The following is a 17,099-nucleotide window of genomic DNA, read 5'->3' as shown; positions in this document are numbered from 1 at the left end:
CCCCTCACTGCCCCTTACGGTGCGTGCCTCATGGCAACCGTGCCCTTGCTGACACATGGTGGACAGACTGACGGGCAAACTCATGGTGGTGACATGTGCGGCAGAGACAGAGTTGGGGCCTGGAGTGAAGCCAGGTGGGCCCCTCAGAGAGGCCAGAGGGCTGGACGAAGGGGCCCGAGAAGAAGGGTTTCACGTCCTTCAGCATCCAGTTGGGAAAACCGGCAGTGTGTGTGTTCTGGGAAGAGAGGGTTCCATATGAGATCCAGAGGCTGACACCAGCTTTGCAAGGGAGCATGAGGTCAGGACTACTGCGGGAGGTCAGAGGACAGACTTGGAAGATCTCCACCTCAAGTAAGAGTTGCGGGGAAGCTGTTGGAATTCCCTGGAATCTCTGAGAGGCTCCATCTGGCCATTGTCTCCATGCGCCCAGTGAGTGGTTGTAGGTCCAAGAGCTGCTGCAGGTCACTACCCCACCACAACCACCACTGCGGAAGCTCCGCCTTTACTCCACTCTTCCAAATCCCACATGGCTCCTCTGGCTAGTACACTGCAGCCTGGAACTCTTCTGGAAAGGCCTGAGGTCTGGGAATTGGGCAGGGCTATGACCTGTCTATGCACTCTCAGGGCAGTTCCAGTCAAATCTCTCTTCATCAGACTTCTTACTTATGCAAACCAACAAGACTTGGCAAGACTGCCCAGTGTCTCAGTCCCAGGGACACCTTGCTGGTAGGCCACCCACCAGAGATTCCTCTCTCTTCTTTCAGTGGCTAGCTCCCCTGGGTTCTGTGGTCAGGGACACTGCCTACACTCCTCCCTTGAGGTCAAGGACCCCTTTCCATAGCAGCGTCTCCCACCTCGGTCCTGGCCTACGAAGAAGAGCTACCATAGGCCTTCCCAGGTGCTGGAACCCCCTCACCACTGTGTCCCTCAGTGGCTTGGGGACAGACTGCCAGGGCTGGGTAAGCAGGCCATGCATTCTAAGTCCAAGCCCTGGGTACCTTTCTGCAACACACCCTGTGCAGAGGCAACACGACAGTCTCCGCCAGCTAACCCCATTGACTCGCCAGTCGGCGCTCTATCTCCCCATCCCACGTTGATCCCTTCCTGACTTCGCCCCTTGCAGTTCTTTGGTGTGAGTATGTCCCCACCACTGGCCAGTGGTATTCTCATCTCCTCAGGGGCAGGTGCTGTTGTGGGTCTGGAAGCAATCAGAGGGGTCTTGATGTGACTCTGTTCCCTGGAAAGGGCCTCCCCCAGGGTCTTCAGGCAATAGGAGGCTGAGCTCCTCGCAAGGCTGCACCATTAAGAGGGCACCAGTCATGGCGGGGGGGGGGGGGCGGGGGGGCAGGCGCCTGGGTGGCTCAGGTCATGATCTCAGGGTCCTGGGATCAAGCCCCATGTCAGGCTCTCTGCTCAGCGGGGAGTCTCCTTCTCCCTCTCCCCTCCCTCTGTGATTTCCCTCTCTCTCTCTCAAAAAAATTAATGAAAAAATCTTAAAAAAAAAAAAAGTACTGATGGCTTAGATGCCACAGGGAAGGGCTGGTGCAGCTTCTGGGCCTTGTAGATGTAGGCAAGCGGGGGTCTTTGGGGTCAGGGCCAAAGCTTTGTCCCTTGAGGGTCTGGTGCACGATAGGCCCTCAGCAAATAATTGCTCCTTGACTGAAGGAAGTACTCTTTGTTTACTGGGGGCGGTCAGCAGGGTTGGAGGCTTTGTGAGATGAGGGAGAGTAGGGGACAGGTGGCTTGTGTGAGAAGGAACCCGGTTCCCAGTGCTATGAGTTTCAATTGCTATGAGGTTGGTCTGAGTGGCTTCTGAGAGACTCGATCATGGGTACATATGGCAGGGGCTGAGCACAGAGCTGGAAGGTAGGCCTTCCTTCCTTGGGAATTTCTGGACTTCCGGCTAGTGTAGGCAAGGAGGTGGCCTGGAGGGGCAGACCAGAGGGAGGAAGGTCAGCCAGCCAGGACACGACTGAAGTTGCTCAGGTGAGAGGTGGCAAGAGCTCAGGGAGAGAAGGGTGGGGAAGGGATGGGCTGCCTAGGCCTAGGGATCCTGGAGGTCCTCCACGCACTCCCTGGTGTCCACTCCCTGTCTGGAGAGTGCCCTGCTGGCAGGGGGTGCGTCCTGAAAGCCTCCAGCAGCCCTGAACACCGCAACTGTGCACTGCATCCCAGCTGCGCAGACCCCCCACACCAGGGCCACAGCTACTGAGGGACCACGCCGTGGGCCTCTCATGGGCAGAAACAGCACGAGAAATCTCTTCGGCCCCAGGTGGTCTCAGTGTGGCCCTCCTCGGACACGGCAGCACTGCCAGTTCCTCCTTCATCACAGACACCCAGAAGGTACCAGCCCCTGTCCAGCCCACATGGCCAGCGACTCAGGAAAGGTGCATCCTCCATTGTTCTTCCGGCAGAGGAACAAAGCCAGGAGTGGCCCTTTCCCCGCTGCGTGTGCATGGATGTGCATGTGAGGAGATAGTCCCGGGAAGGATCCTGTCACAGGCAGCCTCTCCTTCACAGACTAAGTGGCAGCCAGGGGCCAATTTGTGTTTCCCTGCCTCTGGAGAGCAGAGCCCTCCCTTGGCTCTAGGCAGAAGGGCCATTTTGGCAGGCCCTGGCTCTGGGAATAGCTGCCTCCTGCCCGAGGGTTGGGGGTAGCCGGAGGCCAGCATCAAGCAGCTGATAGTGATCCCGCATGGCAGGCTGATCGATGGCGGGATCTTTGGGCTCCACTTACCCGGGCTGAATGGCATATCGTCGATAGCAGCCAGTTAACCAAGTCCTTGGTAACCGGCTGGTCTCGTCAGCACCCCAGCCCTAGCCGCCGTTAAAACAAAAACCTCTCCCGAACAGCTAGATTGGACCTGACGAAGATGAATGTCTAATTCACTTGGAATCTCCTTACTGCTGCCTGTAATAAAAAGCCTGCTCCATATATTCACCCCCTGCCGATGTTTCTCCGAAATTAAATATCAGGAGGACATATAATAGCCCAATTCCACACCAGGCCAATATTATCAGATTGATGTCAGCAGTGATAATGGAAGAAGGATAAGTTGATGAGATTTCATTTATTAAATAAGAGCACACGGAGGTTTGGGACTGCGCATGTGAGGACGCTGAGCGTGCTCAGGCAGAAGAGCCAGCTGGGTATGTTCACAAGGCCCCCCCGCCAGCTCCGATGTGGGGGTGACCCCCCCCCCGGCACAAGCACCCGTGACAGGAGGTACTGCCCCCGTGTGCTGCCCAAAGCCAGCTTCCCTGGTGGGACTGTTGGCCTCCTTTCCTTTCTCCTTCCCACCTTCCTGCTCCGCTCAGCTCTGCTGTGTGTCACCAGCTTTGTGCGGCCTCACATTCCTCCTCTCCGCCCCCCCTTCTCCCCTTGTGGGTGTGTGCCTCGGAGCACCCGCCACCCCACCTTGAGTCGCCAACTTCTAGCTCTATTCCGGAGCCCAGCCAGCCTTGTAGTTTGGGGCAAATGTGTTTTGTTTCTATTTGTATCCTTGGTTGTTTCTTCTTTGAGAGCTTTTTGGAATTTTCTGAAGGCCAAGTAGAGCTCAAATGGACCCAGGAAGAAGAGCTGGGAGAACAAGAGCTGTGGAGCCCAAACACGCCAGGCTCTTACCCTCTCTCCATCTCACTACTGTGTGACTGTGGGCAAGTCACTTAACCTCTCTGAGACTAGTGTCCCCATCTGTAGAATGGGATGGTAATGCCTAGCTCCCAGGTTGGTTGTGGCTATGCTTAGGACGTGGCATGCAGTAGGCCCAGGTATTGGTTTCAGGGTGACCAGGCCCACAGGCCCACCCAGATGTAATCTCGGATGAGACCGGATTTTCTACCTGTGCTAGAAATGCTGGAAATCTGGGCATTAGAAGCATACCCCTTGTTTTCGCCCTCCCCGCAATAGCCTGCCCGTCAGCCCAGGAGCATGGGGATGAGCTCTGCAGACCTGGTCATGAATGAGAGCTCCCCCACTCATTAATGAGGTGAAGCCAGTCAGAGCTACCCAGTGCTTCTCTAACTGGTGACCACACTGGGGTGGCAGAGATGAGACTCTGTGTCAACCATAGCGCCTGGAACTTGGTGAATACTCATTGAAGTGTGGCTCCTGTGGCCAAGGAGCCCTCTGTCACCGAGAGGCGCACATTGCTCCTGGTGAGAGGGTAACTAGTGATTCACCTGCCTCCCACTAACACCCTCCCCCGACCACCATTCAGCACTCCCAGCTCTGCCTCCCCAGACTCGATCAGACCCTTTCCTGCAGGAGTGACTGCGTGCATTTCCTGGAGCAGCTGTGACAAAGCACCACACTCAGGAGCCTTCAAACAGGACCAGCTCTTGTGCCTTCCTCCGGGCTTCTGGTGTTGCCCGCAGGCCTGGGTGCTCCTTGATTTACAGGTGTGCTACTCCCGTCTGCGCCTCTGTGGTCACATGGCCTCCTTCCTCCTGGTGCGTCTGTGTCTCTGTGTCTCTCCTTACAGAGAGAGAGTTGGGGTCCTCCCCAGCCCAGAATGACCTCTTCCTAACTCTATCTGTAATAACCCTGTTGCCCGTTAAGTTTGCACTCTGATGCTCCCGAGGACGTGAATTTTGGCGGGAGACTCTCCGATCCACTGAGTTACGTGTGTGTGCACATAGTTCCTGGGAGCCCTTGACCCCGGCGGCCTCATCACATTGTCTTCTCTAGGCAACAGTCTTGTCTACAAGTGACAGACACTCAACCCTGGCTCACCTCAGCCAAAGCTGGTGCAATAGGAAAGATAAAAAGTTGCTAGCTGAGAATTGAGAAGTTCAGATGATGTGAGGGACTGTTTCCATGTGGGCCACGGCCATGGCTGTCAGGCCCAGTTCCTTTTCTCCTTGCAGGGACACGGTTTCAGCCCCGGAGCTTTCACCGGGCCCATGGAGTTGTAGGGCTGTGCTGGCCTGGGCTCAGTGGTGTGGACCAAAGCCCGCCTCCCTGGCCAGTGAGGGCAGAGCATGTGGAATGATGTGGAACTGCTGGAAGCTGTGGTGGGTGCGTCTGCTTCATCTGGTGGTCTTGCCCCGTGACTTGGGTACAATAATAAATGAATGCATGGGACACTAAAGCTGTGTTCCCTCCCCTCCTGATCACCCTGTGTGGCAGTCTTAGGAACGGTCTTCTGGGCCTCCCTCAGGGCACACCCAGTCACCTGCTTTTCTGGAACAGCTCTGAGCCTCCCCTGGTTTCCAAGCCTTGTGTGGAGACAGGCTGGTAGGTGTGGCCGAATCCAGTAGTGTGTGTGTGGTTGGAATGCATCAAGGAGGTTCCTGCAGTTAAGGAAGGCTGCTCGGGCTTCGCCCCATGGACGGGGGGAGCAAGACCGGACAGGAGGGCCAGACACAGACAGGAGCGCCTGGCTCCACAAGGCATGTCTGGGATACTTCCCTGTGGTTCACTTGTGTCTTGGGGAAAATGAGAGCCGGGCCAAAAGGCCAGCAGGTCCCCTAAGGCCTGAGACTAACCCCCTCACTCAGCTTGTGTGAGGTGCTGGGGAAGCAGCCTGACCTCTTAGGGCATTCAGGCTCGTGGCCTAGTGATACCAACTGCATGGCTAAACACAGACAACAAACGGCACCACCGGGGTGTGTGGCGGCTGCTCAAGGGCCAGGGGAACGCAGCGGGCAGCAGGCCGAGAGGAAGGCTCAGACCTGATTACTGGGCCTGCTTGTCAGAGGATGAGCATGAGCAAGCTGCTGGGTCTCTCTGAGCTGGTTTCTTCATGTAACATAAACTAAGGGAAAGTCTTGTTCCCACCTTATAAAGTTCTTCTGGTGATTAAATGAGGTAATGCTTAGCACAGGTTCCAGTGAGCTGTAATCACCCAAGAAAAGAGTTTTTAAACTGGCTTGCTTTTTTCTTTTCTTTTTTTTTTTTTTTTAGAAATCTGGCCTGCTTTATGTTCTAGAAAAATCACCAATTACAGGAAAGAGGATGGGGTAATGAGAAGGTGAGGAGGAGTTTAAGCAGCTGTCGTCATAAGGACGGGGATGAGGAAATAGATGGGGGGCTGATGGGAGACAAATCCTGGGGCACCTTTGGTGTGGTGAGGAGGTGGGAGTGAGTTGTGAGGGACGTCAGGGACAACTGGGCACCCGGCCCGTCTGGCCAGTATAAGAGTGCAGGAGGAGAAGTGTGCTGAAGTGAGAACCAGGCCCGCTTGGTCCCTGTGGGCTGCCCAGCCATCAGTGCCCACACAGGCCTAGAGCTCTGCCATGGAGCATGGACTGGGACCCCCAGTGCTGTGGGGAGAACCGTGGTCACAGCTCACAGTGAGCAGAGTCGGAATGGGGCTTCGCAGTCTCTGGGGATTGGTGATGCTGCTGGCCAGAGCAGGACGGTGCAGATGGCCCTGAGCAGAAAGAGCCTCACAAGGCTGACCGGGGGACAAGGGGTCAGTGCTAGGTAGGGGGGCTCCCCGGGCAGTGCTTCTTGGAAAGGGGAGCGTCTGACAGGGAGGCAAGAGGCACACGTGGTTTGGGCTTGGAAATGTTTTCAACTTTTTGGAAAAACGAGCGTGTTGGTGGACAAAGTAGAATGTGAAGCTGGGGGTACCATGGTGAAGAGGTGGCTCTGTGCACGTCGGGCAGTGAGGGACTGTGCTGGAGACATGAGGAAGGAGACCCTGAGGCTGTAGGGAGGGGCTTGGGGGAAGGAAGCTGGTGAGGCAAAGGAGAGGCCAGGGGAGCTCAGAGAGAGCTAAGGGGAGAGGAAGACCCTCTAGAAGGATCATTGTGGCCAATGAGAAGGCCTAGGGGTCCCTACTCTGAGAACCACTCAGATGAGGGGCTGGGGAGGCAGGAGACAGGCAGATGGGGCTTCTGCAAACAGGAGCCAGAGGGCCAGTGGAGCGTCTGAGGGGGAATAAAAGACCTTTGGCAATGCAGGATGGTTGCAAGGGAGAGCAGTGAGTGCCATCTAGGTGTGCCCAGGTACGGGTAAGTTAGGTCACCAGGAGCGGGAGAATGAGTTTCTGAGCTGTTTGGGATGTGGAATGGATACACCTTCAGTTTCCAGTTCGAATGGAGAAAGGCAGGGCTGGCTTAGTTAGAGGCAAAAGGGATACATTAAGAACGAAGGCAGAAGGAGCTATCTAGACTGAGGGTGGGAGAAACATCTAGAATGAAGGCAGGGGAAGACATCTAGACTGAAGGTGGGAGAAACAACTAGGATGAAGGGAAACATCTAGAACGACTCCAAGTTTTCAACTGAGGTGGCTGGCTAGAAGGATAGCCACGCCTGCCACTCATGAAAGCAGGAAACTAGGGAAGGAGATGGGTTCCTTGGTGCTAGATGGTGAATTCCATTAAGGAAATGAGGAGTCGGTATAACACAGGGTGCTTGGCTTGAAGTCTTCAGGGGCCAAGTGGATTCCAAAGTCTTGAGGTCCATAGGATAACTGTGGAATGGACCTGGGGATTGGCAGTGGGAGGAGGAGAAGTTCTGGGTTGGGTGGGAGTGATGGATGAGCTAGCTTGGGGGTTGCATGGCAACGGTAAAGGAGTACAGGGCCTGTGTGCCCCGACAGGGAGGGGAGGGGAGCAGGCAACCCAGAGGTGGAGGGGTTCCCAGCATGTGGTGCTCAGTGGTGAGACCAACTCCCGCTTTTCAGACAGGGAGCTGGGCAGAAATGGGAGCATCCAAGGAAGGGCAGCTCTTCACTGCTGGCCTTGATGGCCTGACTGTGGTGCCATTGGATGGGAAGGAAGGCTGTGTTTTCATTCCTGGCTAATACTTTGCCTTTTTCTAGTGTTCTTTATCACTGCTCTTATGGAAACAAGGAGATAGATCTCTGGTTCATGGGCAGCATGAGGGGAGAGGGGCTGCATGGTACTGAATGCCTAGAGGTCATCATGACATTGCTGGTCTTTCTGAGGCCCTCACTCCCAGCATCTGTTCTTTGCCCCTAGTCGGTCCCCTGGGGCCTGTTTGCTGAGTGGACACAGTGGTCTCTGCCACCTGCTCATCGTGAGCCCCACCTATGGCCATCACGCCAGCCCTCAGGGGAGGCAGGGTGTGAAAGCCCTTTGTGCAGAGGAAGCAACACTCAGCTGGTTCTTCAGTGTATGTGACACCGCCCGACCTGAAAACATGCTGGTGTTGAGGACTGATGCCCACTTGCTGAGTCTCAGGCAGCTCTGCTCAGTCGGGCACCCCCTCCCCATCCGACCCCTGACCACACAGTGGGAAGTGGCAAAGCCAGAACCTTGCCCTGGGTTTGGGGCAAAACGTGTGTTTTCCCCATTGGTCCACAGGGCGTCACACTCATGGGTCTGCTGGATCCTGGGAGAAGATAAGCTGTGATGGGTACCATAAGACTCCTGGGGACGGAGGCACCAGCAAGGCCTGGGCAAGATCTGGACAGGCTCTGGAAGATGCTAGAGCTTAGGTTACAGGGAGGGGGACATGTTCAGAGAAGTCCCGCCTTTGAGCCGACCCCTGGAGTCCCGGTGTCAAAGCCTCCTCGTCTGGACTCTTCACCAAGGGCTGTGTAACCCCGCCCCCTCTTCTTCAGCTCTCCTCCCGCCCTAGCCCGACCACTGACAGCCAGGTCGTTGGTGAGAGCAGCCCTTCACGACACACACTGTCCTACACTTGCCTGTCTGGCCTTCCTCAGCCTAGGGCAGGTGCTGTTCCATTTGCAGATGAGAAAGGTAAGGGCCGGAGAGGTGAGCTGCCTTCCTCAGCAATGCACTCTCGGCCTTCTGACCTGGGTGACGTTAACCCCCTCCAAGCCACGTGGACCGTTAGATCTAAATACGTGGCAGCAAACTCCCCTCCAATAGGGAAGCAGGACTTATCTCAACCCCTGGAAAGTTCGTAGCAGGCTATGGATGCATTTTTTGTGCATTTGAAAAGCAGCTCTTCGTAAGACTCGACTGTTTCTCCGTATCTGTGCTGATTGGTACGTGGTGTAAACAGGGCTGCTGTGGCCCGAGGCAGGGTGGCGCTGTGCTTGGATAGAATGCACCTGATTTCATGAATGGCTGGACCCCAGGCCCTGCCCTGCCTTGCTTCAGAGAAAGCCTTGTATTTGGAGAGCTGTGCTCTCACTCTCCTCCTCTTTCATTCAGAGCCATTTAGTGGGCAGACGGGTGAAATTTCGTCCAGCTGACATTTGCCTGCCGTCCCATCTCCTCATATTGTTCCTGATGAATCCCAGAAGAGAGAAGCCTCTGGAGTTCCAGAGGTGATACTGGTGTGAAGGGGATGGATTTCGCCATGGCCCAGTTTCTCCCAAACTTGGAGCCCACTGAGGGTTCTGTGATGTTTACCCACAAAATGCACAGGAGCCTCTATCCTGGGACCTGAAACCAAAGGAGGTAGGCACTGACGGAGAGGGACAAGATCTAAAATAACGACTCTACCTTTGCACAGCCTGCAAAGTGAAAGCCAGGGTCCCCGTGGCAGGTCTGGGGAGCGCGGGGCCGCTCATGGGGTCAGAACTAGGGCTCCAGGGCAACGTGGCCATACCACCTGGCCCAGGCCCCTCTTGCCCCACCTGTCCTGTTTCCCTGTAGGCCTCGTACAGACTTAGGGCTACAGCTCTGCTTCCACTGAGCCCGGTACTTCCCCTGACCACAGATGCCAGCAGAGTCCCCTGCCAAATGCTGGGCGGCAGCCAGGAACGGGACTCATGGGGGTCATGGGATGGGGGGTGCTGTCTCAGGAGTACAAAAGGGGATGCCACAAAGCCTGTGCCCTCAGGAGCTATAGCAACAGGGACCAGGAAAGAGCCACAGAAAGATGTGACCTCATGGGCTTCAGCCCCCCAAGAGCAGGTCTGGAACCGGGAAGAAACAAGTTGTGTCTCCGCCAGAACAGAGAACCAGAGAGTAAAACAAAGAGGGGAGGATAGTTGAGATGAAGGGCCAAAAGCAAAAATGTGTGCGTTCCCGGCGTCCTGAGGGAGGACGGCAGAACAGTTGGAAGTAAAGCAGTTAGCATAGCTGTAGAGAGAATTTGTCCAAGATGAAATGCCCAGAAAAAGGCTGAAAATCCACTTTGAAAGACTCACAATTAGATGCCTCCAAGTCAAAACATTTTTAAATACAAGAATGGAGAGACAACCTACAAGCACGGGGGGCAGTCGGGGCAGCTCAGTGACCCCAGTTGTGGGCAGTGGCAGACAGAACCCAGTAAAGGGGGTCTGGAGAGGAAAAGCATGAATCCTAGGAGACCATCTGCCTCCCATGTGTGAAGATCGGAGGCTAGTGCTGAGACAAGAACCCATATGTTCTAAGTAAGAAATCTGTAAGACCTCACCCATGCCATGTAGACACGAGGCAGGACCATGATCTCAAGGACTAGAGTGGCGTGGTACTAGAGGTCTGGCCTCAGCTCCATGGCCGCATATCCTCAAAGCCTAATGGAATCACACATTGTTGGGGCAGAGCTAGGCCAGCATAGCCTTGGGAGCCGTCCTTTCTGCTCCCCTCCCTCCCAGGAGGAGGAAGCCTTCTTCTACCACCACCTATTCATTTTCCTTGCCTGAGAAAGCAGGCCTGAGGATGATGGTAGCCGACACACGGGGACGGTGCAGGGGAAGGAAGAAGCACCCGGGCCCGCGTGGCCTTGTTGGTGGCACAGCGATAGCAGAAGTGCCACCTGCAGGCTGGTAAAATGAGATCAGTAAATACTGCAGATCTTACCTGCTAAGCCGCTGAGCATTCCATTGCTTGCTGTTCTTAACTGATGAACTCGGTCTGTTTGAGTTCGTTTAAAATAATAGTGGTGCTCCTCCATTCCAGCACCGACTGCATGGGTGGATTTCTAAAATATAGAGACACTGGGCTGGGAGAATGATGAACCCACAAGTCTCCCCGCTGCGTGACAGAGACAGAGCTGCGTCAAGCATCATAGTGACGGTCTCACGGCTGAGAACCTCCAGGAGTGGCTTTCTGTATTTTTACAGCTCCTACCAAGTGCCCTGGCCATGAGTGGTATTTATTCTGAAAGGCCTCATCAGGTGTCGGGGATCCGTCCCTGGCAGCGAAGGTTCCCGCGTGGACCTGGCCTGAAAAACCAATCTGTGGAAACAGTGCGACCAAACCCACGTAAACAGATACGTCTGCCCCCTCTCCACTTCCCAGCATGCAACGTTGGGCAGCTTACTTAATCCTCTGTATCTCAGTTTCTTGATTTGCATCAAGGGATGAGAAATCATAGCATGTACCACTCAGAGCTGCTAGGAGTCCAAGAGTAGGATGATGCCTGGCGTGCCTCGTGAGTGTGTGCAGGCGTGTGTGTGTGTGTGTGTGTGTGTGTGTGTGACACAGGAGGGAAAGGAGAAGGGAGGGGGGCAATGGAAGGAGTCGGGAAGGAGATGAACTAGTCATGTTGGTAACGTATATTAGCATGATCTTTATTTCACTTGGTTTTGTTTTGTATTTTAGAAAAGAAAACATACTCATTTTTTTTGTAGGTTCTGAACCTACTTGGATAAAGAAAGAAAAAAAGAGTAAAGCATCCCCCCAGTACTGCTGAGGTGATCTCTAGGAAGTGAGGTTCCAAAAATGTTACATATTTTTTTAGACATTCCTATACTTTTCCGGGTTTCTTCATTGTGCATGTATTAGGTTTTGAAATCAGATTAACAACTTCATATGAAAAAAGAGTTGCAGGGTGTGTGATCACACAGTCACAGCCAGGTGTACCCCTGAGGCAGGAGGAGTCCTACGTGGTGGCAGGTGGGGGCACAAGAGGCTTCCAGCTGGCCCCTTAGGGCCAGAGCCAGTGTGGATCCCAGTCCCCTTGGCATCTGCTGTTGTATGACAGCATTCAAGCCCCTGCGTCCCCTGGTTCTCTCTCTGAGGGGTAACTGGACGATGACGGCCGCCAGGTGCCTCGCTCATGGTGTTGAGTGAGTGAGCTGATCACGCTCCTGTCCACTGGAACCGAGCCTCAGGCCCACCTGCTCTCTGTCCCTGCAGGCCCCGCAGGATAGAGCCCGTGTGCTCAGGGCTGCAGGCCCAGATCCTCCGCTGTTACCGCGACCACCTACAAGAGGTGCTCCTGTGCTCGGACCTGGTCAAGGCTTACCAGCACTGCGTGAGTGCTGCCCACAAGGTAAGGCCACGCCCTGCCCTCCTGCCTGGGCCCCTGGGCTGCTGGGTGTGTCGGGGCAGGGCACGAGTGCTCCACTGTCTTGGCCTGTCTTTGTCTGCTAAGTCAGACATGCTAACCCCAAGCCTCTGCCTTTTGCACAGTGATAGACTCAGGCCTCCAATTTCCTCTGTCACTTCCTGATTCAGATGTTCTGCCTTGCTGATCCCATGACTGCTCTCAGATATCTGGGTTAGGAAAAGCGGGCCCCAGGCACTGGGCCCCACTAGGCTGGGTCCAGGGGCGGCTCTGAGTAAGCTCTGGGTCTGGGAGCAGCTCTGGCTCCCATGTTCAAAGGACCAGTCACCTAGAAAAGGGCACACATGTGCCACCCACTTCTTAACCTTTTAGCAGTTGGGGGTGGGAGCTCAGAGGAGGGCCCATGGTGCAGGGTTGGGGTCCCAGAAAGGGCAGGGACAGCCCTAGAAGAAGAGCCTCTGGGTTCAGGAAGGTGGAAGAGTGGTGTGGCAGGCAGGTGTGGCCGGCCCGAATGGGCGAGGGAGCAAAGGGTACATCTCAGCCCATCTCACTTCTGTGCTGGTCTGAAGGGGCATGCTGGCAGCCAGCCTCTGGTGAGTGGGAGGGGGTCACAGTGGTCCCGGGTCTCACACACTCCCGAGCCCTCCTGCAGGAAAGCAGTGGGGTATCCTAGATGTCTGAGGTTGGCGGTGGGCCTCCCCTAAGACCTGATCCCAAGGTCTTGCCCTCTGTCCCTGACCCTCCCAGCCTGTTCCCAGCCCTGTCCTCTCACCTCCCCACAGTTGCTCTTCTAGACAATTCCATCCCCCTTCCCCAGCCCAACAGTTCATGGCCCAGGCTGGACCTGGCCCCTCCCCATCATTCACTTGGGGCACCTGGCTTGGACCTCTCCAGAAGTCTGACACATTTGTTCAAAGGACTGGAGGATGGGACCTTCTTCCCATAGAAAAGCTCCTTTTGTCTGAGTAGGAGACAAGCTGCTGGAGGTAATGATGGTGGGAAGGCTGAGGTCAGAGGTCAGGTGGCCCTCCAGCTAGATCTGGCAGTCTTCTCCTCAATGGTCCTGCCGCACCAGAGCCCTCCTCACTTTGCTGTCAGCTTGGGACCTGGGAGGCGAAGCTGCTGCCACACTGGCTGCCTCTCCCAGATAAGGTGCAGGTGCCTGTCTGGGCCTTGAGGCCTGCTGCCTGGAGGGGGCAGTGGGACAGGCCGGAGCCCCACAGCAGCTCCGCACGGCACCGGCTGGGCACAGAGCCTGGGTGGATCACGATTCCAACCCTCTGTGGAGCACGGGAAGCTGTGCTGCCAACGGTCCCTGCAGCACGGAGCAGAGCTGGGCCAGTCGCCCTGCACCGTACCACGTGGCTGTGGAAACAAGTGACCCTCAGGCGCCCCTTTATATCTACCAAGGTGCGTGTGAAGGTTTGCATGGGAACCCTTGCCCTGCTGGGATCCTCAGGCCATCGCCCAGGCTTGCGCAACATGCACCTAACTTTCTACTGAGCGAGAGACTTGGGGTCCTGCCGTGGCACCCCCTTGATTCCCCACAGAGCACTCTGCACCCCCCCAGCCCCCGACTGCCCTCCCTCTCTTCTTCCTTCAGGCCCCAAGGCCCCCGAGTTTTCAGCCCCTCCCCCAGCAGAGTATATCTTTAACAAACACATCTCACCAATATATCTTCATTGCACTGAGGCAAAAATGTGATTATGAAGGAAGACAGATTGCATTTAACTCCAGTGTGTTCTCTGTAGCTCTAGCACGCCTGAGAGAGGCTCTGGGGCACTGCCAGGCCTGGCTCCCTCCTTCCCGGCCCCCACCCCCACCCCCCGGCGTTATTAAAGCCTAAATTGGAGACTGAGCAACTGGCAGCAACCAAGGCCGGCCCGTCTCCCGCTGCATGTGCAGCGTTCCCTCGGAAGAAGCGCACTCCCCCGACTCCCGCAGGGCCTCGGTGCCCAGGCACACACATTGCGCCCTGTGCTGAGATGCAGCAAGTGTTGCTGCCCTCTGCCAACTTCTGCCTCAGAAGCCTCCTGGTGGAGCCAGGGATGGGGCCTTGAGCATCTCTGATAGGGATGTGCTTCTAGAAGCCCCAGGTGGCAGGAACCCTCATCTCTGGCAGACAGAGGCCCGCCTGGTTGGAAGCCCGGGGTGGGAGGCCCCTCCCCAGAGCCCCTGCCAGCACCTGGGTGTTGCCTTCCAAGCTCAGGGATGTGTACATGTGTGTGGACGTGGGCAGCACTTTGGAGGCAGGTTTCCAGCAAGAAACAGCCTGATTGTGAGGGTTCTCGCACACCAGAGCACTCTCTCTGACTGGCTTCACTTAGAAAACTCTGAGTGGTTAAGTGAGATAACAGGGTGAGGCAAGGCAGCATTGGGCTGAGGCCTGCCCCTCTGTAAGGGGAGGCAGGGAGGTCAGATGGATACAGGGTCCATGTTAGCGGGCCGATGCAGATGTGTGTTGGGTGGACACCAAGCACGGAGGGGAAGAGAGCCAGTCCCAGGTCTCAGGGACCAGCTGGGGAGCACTCCTTCCATTGCACAGGGACCGGCTGGGGAGTACTCCTTCCATTGCGCAGGGACACTGATGGGGCATCCCCAGAGCCGGAGGCCCTCTTGGAGCTGAGGCCTGGGGGATGCACAGGGGACCCAGCAGAGCGAGCGGTGACTGAACTGGGACCTGTTCTCCTTTGCAGGGGTGAGGAGCGGCCCTCGATCCTGGCCCTGGCGGTGACTTGGAGCCCTAAAGAAGGAACCGGTTATGGGACCACAGTCCACAGCCCCCTAGGCTACGGCCATTTTCTCCTGGGTGCCTATGGATGCCTCTGTGCTTGGGGCTGCCACGTGTGTGAAAAATAGAGTATGTGCCACTGTCCAAAAACAAATAAAGCGAATGTCTTTGTTTTCAGTCATTCTCTCGGCTGGCAGACAGCCACTGCTGCCTTCTCTCTGTACGTACCTAGGCTGGACCGCGGCAATGCAGGCTGAATAAAACAGGCTGTTTCCCTTGGGGAGCACCCAGCCTAGCAGGGGACACAGATGTGGAAACCCACGATTATGCTGCAACAGCGAAAGGCCGGCCAGAAGCAAGTATGAGAGGCAATGAAGGGAATGCAGTTCTTTCTAGGATGGAACGGAGCGAACAGGCCAGCTTCCCGACAGAGTTCTGTCTGAGCTCCAGTGTTGAAGCCGAGTGGAGGACTTGCTGGGCAAGCCAGAGGCTGGGTGAGTGAGACCCTAGATGCCTGGCTCAGGGGGCACAGAGCATGAACAGCTGGGCTTTGCAGAGAGCAGAGTGGGGGCTGGGTGGGGTAGCAGGGATGCCAGGCCATGGCATTGGGGGGTCCCTCTGAGGCCACCACGGTGGCTCTCAGTGAGAGTTGGGTCAAGCGGGGCTAGACTGAGGGCCAAGGAGAGCCCTGCAGGCACTCAAGGGCATTTTAAATGGGAGACTGGTGGGCCAGGTCAGGGGACAGACAGAGGTGAGGCTTAGGAGCTGAGATTAGCATTAGGGTGCTGTAGGGGAAGATCAAGCATGATTTCCAGATCTCTGGCTTCGGTGCTGGTGATTCTAGGGGCTGAGATGAGGGACACAGGGACTGAGAAGAGCAGAGGACAGTAGGGTTTGGGATAGCTCTGCTCAGTGGGTGTCCACACACCAGACTGCCAGTCCTTGACCTTCGACAGGATCCCAGCTGAGGCGCCTGACCACACCCTAGTTGCACCCAGCCTGGCCCAGTGCTGTGTGAGGGAGGGAGCCAGAGGAGTTTGGGGCGGGGCTTCTGATCCACTCCCTGCTCTTCTGGTGACCTTGGATTTCCTGTGAAAGTTCCTTTGGAGAGCCTCTAGCCATCTGGAGCTGAGAGCCTGGGTCTTGACTCGGGCTTTGCAGCCCAGGCATCTCTCCGCATCCCCGAATTCTCACACACAAAGCTAAAGTTGCGGCTGGGGCTTGGCAGTATCCTATTGTCTGGGCAGGTAGCACAAGGCAGCTCTATTCAGCCACGCTACATATTGACTGAGAGGAAAAGAGCTTTGGGAGATGCCCTCTCTCCAAGTTCTGGGTCAGCTTGCCAGAACACACAAGGAGGCATTCAGAGGGCACACTGAGGTGAACGGCCCCACTAGGTGGCAGGGGACCCTTGCCCCAACCTCCTCTCAGCCTCCTCCAGCAGCCCACGGAAGGGCTGGCCCTTTTAAAGCCAGCATGGGAGGAGCAGGGTCACAGGTCACCTGTATTGTTGACCCGAAGTGACATCAGAGCCGTCCTGCAGCCGGAAGCTGCTGAGGACCTTCCCAGACTCCTTCAGAAGCCGCTGACACCCATGGCTTTGCCCAGCTTCCCAGTCCCACAGGAATATCTCTCCAACTCTGTCCTCCTGCCCAGGAGTCCACTGAGGGCAGCCATCCCTACATCTGTATGTGTGCCTTTGTGTGTGCACGTGTGTAATGTGTGTACAGGTGCATGTGTGTATATAGATGCGCATGCGTGTGTGTACACGTGTGTCTGTGTGCACAGGTCTGTGTGTACCTGTGCATAAGTGTATAGGTGCTTTCCTGTGTGTGCACAGGTCTGTGTGCATCTGCCCATCTGTGTGTGTGTATACAGATGGCTTTGTGTCTGTGCACACTTGTGTGTATGCAACGGTCTATACATGTGTGCTGTGTTTGCACAGGCAGCCGCCACGCTCACCATCTGCTAATACTCCCAGGCTCTCTCCACCTGGATCTCAGCCCGTTTCCCCGATTTCCCCCGAGTCAGAACCAAGGTTCTCTGCTCAGATCCCCACATCTTCCCTACAACTGGAGACTAATGGGTATTTGTTCAGAGCCACTGTATCACTGTGTTGACATGTGAAGGGGAGAGGCGTGTACTCGAGCTGCAGGCTCTCTGTGCATGTGTGTGCAATGTGTGTGCATGCACGCGTTTGTGTGTCTCCTGTGTGGACCCGCATCCCAGCCCTTCCACATGGCCATATGGGTAAGGGGT

At 56.0% G+C, this 17,099-nt stretch overlaps 1 protein-coding gene across 3 annotated transcripts in view; it reads left to right on the top strand.

Moving 5' to 3' along the window:
• Nucleotides 1-15,017, top strand: part of CHCHD6 (coiled-coil-helix-coiled-coil-helix domain containing 6) — a 246,330-nt gene extending 231,313 nt beyond the window's left edge. For all 3 annotated transcript variants that reach the window (XM_045991348.1, XM_045991352.1, XM_045991350.1), the window contains 2 exons: nt 11,959-12,094; nt 14,806-15,017. In XM_045991348.1, the coding sequence (XP_045847304.1) occupies nt 11,959-12,094; nt 14,806-14,811 (142 nt within the window). In that variant the 3' untranslated portion in view covers nt 14,812-15,017. The remainder of the gene's footprint in view (nt 1-11,958; nt 12,095-14,805) is intronic.
• Nucleotides 15,018-17,099: the final 2,082 nt, after the last annotated feature.

Source organism: Meles meles, chromosome 20, assembly GCF_922984935.1.
Source record: "Meles meles chromosome 20, mMelMel3.1 paternal haplotype, whole genome shotgun sequence".
Classification (NCBI taxonomy): domain Eukaryota; kingdom Metazoa; phylum Chordata; class Mammalia; order Carnivora; family Mustelidae; genus Meles; species Meles meles.
The sequence above is the reverse complement of the archived record's forward strand: the minus strand, read 5'-3'. Positions and strand labels throughout refer to the sequence as shown.